Raw genomic sequence first — 4,839 nt, forward strand, 5'->3', positions numbered from 1 at the left:
AGAAAGAGTGTATAGAGATAGGTTACAATGGATATGTTTTCTTATTTACTATCATTTTTTTTAAACATTAAATTTACAAGTAACTACTGAACAATATTGTCGATAGTAAAATGTTCTGTAGTAGTGTGTTGTAGTTAAGAATGGAACTGTAAATGTTTAGGAGATTGTATGGGAGCCTTGCACTGCATCGTAGCTCGAGAGACTACATGATCATTAACCAAAATTATAGTATACGACCATCACTGCATCGACGATGCTAATATAAATTTACTCATGCGCTTACTTATATATCTGTATCTCTAGAAGACCATTACATGAGAGCTGCAATTTTAATTCTTGCCGATATCATCGTGTGCTACCTCTATTCCATAGTTATATCCTTATCGAAATTTCATTCCACAAAGGAGGTAGAGTCTCAGAGGATCTATAATTTATTTTCAGTCAAAGTTGTTCGTCGTCAATGTCTTTATTAAGTAGTTTTGGACCAAAAGTGACTTATAGTCAATGTCAAGTTCATAGTCAATTTCTAGATCATTAATCTAGTTTTAGATGGTAGTTTTGACTTGAAAAAGTCAAATCAAATATTTTTTATCAAAAGTACTTAATAGCTAGTTATGTCTTGAGAGTCTCATGATTCCAATGTTCTTCATCCCTTAAAAATTTCTGAAAAGAAATTTAAAGACCATTCATCAAGTCAGATCTAGATGACCTAAAATAACTCATTTCGATATAATAAATTTTTTTCAATATTTTAAATAATGGAATAAAACGCAATTTGATTCTTATCAATGGTGCAACAAAAACAAAGTTTCAGCTTATGTACAGTAGAAATAAATGATAAAAATAACAGTATAAAAAAAATTCTTCCACTTTGCTCAAAACTAAAAGCCCTTCACTACTTCAGAACCAAATTACTCTCAGGCTTCAGAACACCAAAGTACATTCTTCCTTTGTTGAGCCGTATAAAAATACAATCAGAAGGAGACTGAACATGGAAAATACTGAATGACGAACGTTTCTTGTTGAGCAAAAAATATGAGCAATGACTCTCTTCAATACGTAGTGGTCACACTCTAACTTCCAAAAAGCTAAGCAAGTATTCCTGCAAAATCAAGTAGCAGAACATAAGCTCCAAAAAAATTATAGGAGAAAATAAGTAATCCTTTATTCATGAGATATGGTTTGTGTCTAGTTAAACTAAACAAGAATATTTGTTAATTTCTAAATCTAATTGTTGATCTAGATCTTCATTTGGGTTGTGGACCATATTAGAGGCCATGCATTTTTTTGATTTATGTAGTTGATCAATATGCAATGGGTTTTAGTCATTGTTAGTTCCGATTCATGTGTATAGCATTTCAAGCTCATACCTTATTTCCTTAGGAAGCGACCATCGCCATGATCAGGATGACATGGACTCTCATGTGATCTACTTTCTTCATCAATCCTTTCATCCATAGTCAATCCATCCGCTTTTGTGCAGCTTTGCTTGGTGTAAACAGGTTCTTCTTCTATAGGTTCCTGATTACCAGGAAAAGCTAATCGATATGACGAATCATCTTTGAGTTTTCCTTTCTGCAGATAATTGTCCTCAATTGCAGTGTAATCCGAGTTTTGCAATATGCTCGGAATGGGCTTTATGCCATCAAATTCATTGGTATTGCCCATCTCTAAGTCAACTTTCTCCTTTATGCCAACAATTTCTAGCAAACCATCTGGAGAAGCAGAATCGCGAATTGCATCCTGGAGTACCCATGCCCGGAAGTCATTCAAGGAAGGAGGAATCTTTGAGAAGAAGACATCTTTAACATTTCCAAACAAGCTCTTGTTATATGGATTCTCCTTCTTATCATAGCGATAACGGAAGTTCTCGTATGTTGTCTGCAGAAAAGGAAACAAATAGTTGTTCAGTTAATACTCAGATATGAAATCTTACATACAAAGTCAAAATGTAAAACACACAATTATGGTCATGAAGCTTTAGAACTACCTGATTGGTGCTGAGTAAGTAGAGATGGAATGCTGTCAAACCACCTACGAACCAAACCGATAAGAAGGTATAAATGATGAGAATAAGCGATACAATCTCGCCTCTCATAGACCTCCAGATAGAATTCTCATAATTTTTTCGTTCTCCGAGTATGTTTAACCATGAGAAAGTGAAGACATATATACATAGAAAGGTTGACGATGAGATGAACAAGAAGAAGGACCGATAGTTGCGCTGCATATTTAAGAGGAGTTGCTCAAACTCAAAAACAAAAACAAAAGATGGGTGCACTCCTTTCAGTAATTGACATATTTAATTTGAAGCCTGAAAATGTGTAGGATACTTACTACACCAATGCACTGACCAACCCATGGACAATGGTGATCAAACTTTTGAACGCAATTGTTGCAGACCGAGCAATGAGAAGCACGGGGCGGGCGATAGAATAAACATGTGTCACAAAACTTAACTCTTACATTGAAACCGTTGACATTAACATCTTTCGTACGCGGTAACCTGATGTTTGGAGTTGCTTGACTGACCCATTCCATCGAGCGAGGGGTAAAATCAAACGCTGCAGAATCAGGTGCTCTAGGATTCCTTGGTATTATTCCTGGATCTCTGCTAGAAGTCATTACAAGAAAACACAAATCCTGCATAACAAAAATATAAGTTTCTCAATCGACAACTTCGATGTGCCTTAATTCAAGTGCTTATCTGAATATATAGGTGCTGTTTTATAATATACGACTTACTGCTACTGTGACCAGAATTGCAATGATCAATACTGGAAACCCAAGTATTTGATTATGGTGGTTGCTGTCAATCTCTTCATGTTTATGTATTTTAACAACTGCTTGCAAGCAAAATGCAATTGATGGAGCAGCGACTAGAAACATAGTCAGAAAAAGTGAAGCAACATCTGGACCAAATATCAACCTCCCACCACAGAAGAATCTCTGAGAAACAGAAAACATTGTGATCGGTAGTTGCAAAATTTTTGCAAGTCGATCATAAATGATTACCATAGAGTAATTCTACACATACACTTGATTTTTTATCCACATCACTCAAATCTGATTGATTTGTTGCATATAACTTCGTTTATAAAGATTTGCTAAGGTTTTGTTGAAGCAGAGGAAAATGGTGTTTTATATGAAATTATATGTTCAAGAATTAATGAAGATTAGTCTACAAAAAGAATGCATCTTCAAATCATGGCCAATCATCCAAAGCGATGTTAAGAATTGAGCGATAAATGAAATATGATGCAGAAATTGTTGAACAAAACGATATAAACCTAATTCTTCGCCAATTTCACAATAACCAAAAGGGGGGAGAATTCCTTACATTGTTTCCTTTCCAAACCGTGTATAGCCGCTTCAGTTGGGACATTTCCATCCCAACAAGGAACAATTTTTTCGATCCAGATCCAAATTTTAGGTCAGAAACACTCGAATTCCCAAGAAATTGATCTTCGGTTCCCTCTTTCTCTAGCTCTCCCGATCGGCTTCCTCTTCCTTTTCCACGGTGTTGGGGATCAGAACCAGTCTTCCCCAGCTCATGCCTCTCGGTTGTCGCCTCTAATTAGGGAAAGCGGTCTCTGCATTCGTTTGGCCGGTGCGCGCTCTTCTCGATTACTCCTCTTGCTGCGGCCTTTCCGCGGCAATTTGTTGACTCACAGTGGCAACGGTGGTTGGAAAAATATAAGAAAGGGGAAACTGCATTGAAGTCCTTCAATGTTCAAAAATCCCCCGTTAAAAAAGTAAACTTTTTCAAAAAAAAAAAACAACCCTAAGTTCAATGAATGTTAAAATACCTCCTCTTTAAACTTCCAAAACACTTGTCGAAATCTACCTCTGCCATGCCATGAATGATGGGAGGATGAGAGCTCATGTCTGATTCTCATTAGCTATGTTGTTATTGATTAATGTTTAAATTAAATGCTTAATAGTGTTAAAATGTTGGATAAAATGGAATAACATTTTAAATTTGGCAGGATAAATTATGATTTAAAAAACCATGAACCCCTAAAATAACAAAACAATCTGTTAATTTCAATAACAAAGTGAAAATTTCTCCAATTTGTATTTATCTTTCATTAATTGATTGTAAAAAGTAAAATGATAATAATAAAACTTGAGAACCTAATTTTAAAAAGTGGTAAAAGACTAGAAGTAAATTTATTAAAAGTCGGGAATAAAGCAAAATTTACTCTTGCTTTTAATGGATAGATCAATTTCATTATTTTACAAAATTATTTTAATTATAGCAATGATATTCATGTATAGTTATGTAAATATTATACAATTATAGTACTATAAAAAAATAATAAACTCAAGTTAATTTTATTGATTAGTTCTAGTACCATGAAATTTTTTTATTGGCCATCAAGATAAATCAAGAAGTGTACATGACGAGCAACCTAGAAATTCAACATCTGTGCCTTATTTAGAAGAAAATTTTCTATAAATACATCATAGTTGGAAATCAAACTATATATACCTAGTGACAACTTAGATGTCCTATCATGATATCATAACTCAAGGGCAATACAATGTTGATTAGTGTTAATTAAAAATAAAAAATTAATTATGGATAATTATTATAATATAATATTAAAGTTGGCTACAATTAAAGTGTATAGTTATGTAATTATCACATTATTATTAGTATTGATGAAAGTTAAAATATTATTATAATATAGTATTGATAATAAAATATTCATATTATGTACTATAACTACTAAAATATATTGATTAAAATTAAAATGTATATATTATAGTCACTATAAAATTGTAGCCGTTAATACAACACGTAAAGAAATAAAACAAAGCTAGTTTTTAAAA

General features: G+C 33.3%; 1 protein-coding gene across 2 annotated transcripts; it reads right to left on the reverse strand.

The window, feature by feature from the left end:
* Nucleotides 1-761: 761 nt before the first annotated feature.
* On the reverse strand, nucleotides 762-3,664 carry LOC121971680 (probable protein S-acyltransferase 1). Of its 2 annotated transcripts, XM_042523060.1 has the most exons (6): nucleotides 3,341-3,664; nucleotides 2,746-2,949; nucleotides 2,338-2,643; nucleotides 1,991-2,224; nucleotides 1,371-1,881; nucleotides 762-1,102 (listed from the first exon to the last, which is right to left on the reverse strand). In XM_042523060.1, the coding sequence occupies exons 1-5, from the start codon at nucleotides 3,389-3,391 to the stop codon at nucleotides 1,372-1,374; spliced, it is 1,305 nt and encodes a 434-aa protein (XP_042378994.1). In that variant the 5' UTR covers nucleotides 3,392-3,664; the 3' UTR covers nucleotides 762-1,102; nucleotide 1,371. The 2 variants fall into 2 exon arrangements, with proteins under 2 accessions (XP_042378994.1, XP_042378995.1); XM_042523061.1 differs by lacking the exon at nucleotides 2,746-2,949.
* Between the last annotated feature and the right edge of the window lie 1,175 nt (nucleotides 3,665-4,839).

This window comes from Zingiber officinale, chromosome 4A, assembly GCF_018446385.1.
Source record: "Zingiber officinale cultivar Zhangliang chromosome 4A, Zo_v1.1, whole genome shotgun sequence".
NCBI classification, from domain to species: Eukaryota; Viridiplantae; Streptophyta; class Magnoliopsida; order Zingiberales; family Zingiberaceae; genus Zingiber; species Zingiber officinale.

What these genes read in the sequence shown, in the direction of transcription:
- LOC121971680 (XM_042523060.1), bottom strand. Translation starts at nt 3,391, where the DNA reads ATGGAAATGTCCCAACTGAAGCGGCTATACACGGTTTGGAAAGGAAAC. An exon ending in CGGTTTGGAAAGGAAACAAT is followed by an intron (nt 2,950 to 3,340) that starts GTAAGGAATTCT and finishes TCTGTTTCTCAG; the next exon opens with AGATTCTTCTGTGGTGGGAG. An exon ending in ACTTACTCAGCACCAATCAG is followed by an intron (nt 1,882 to 1,990) that starts GTAGTTCTAAAG and finishes CCTTTTCTGCAG; the next exon opens with ACAACATACGAGAACTTCCG.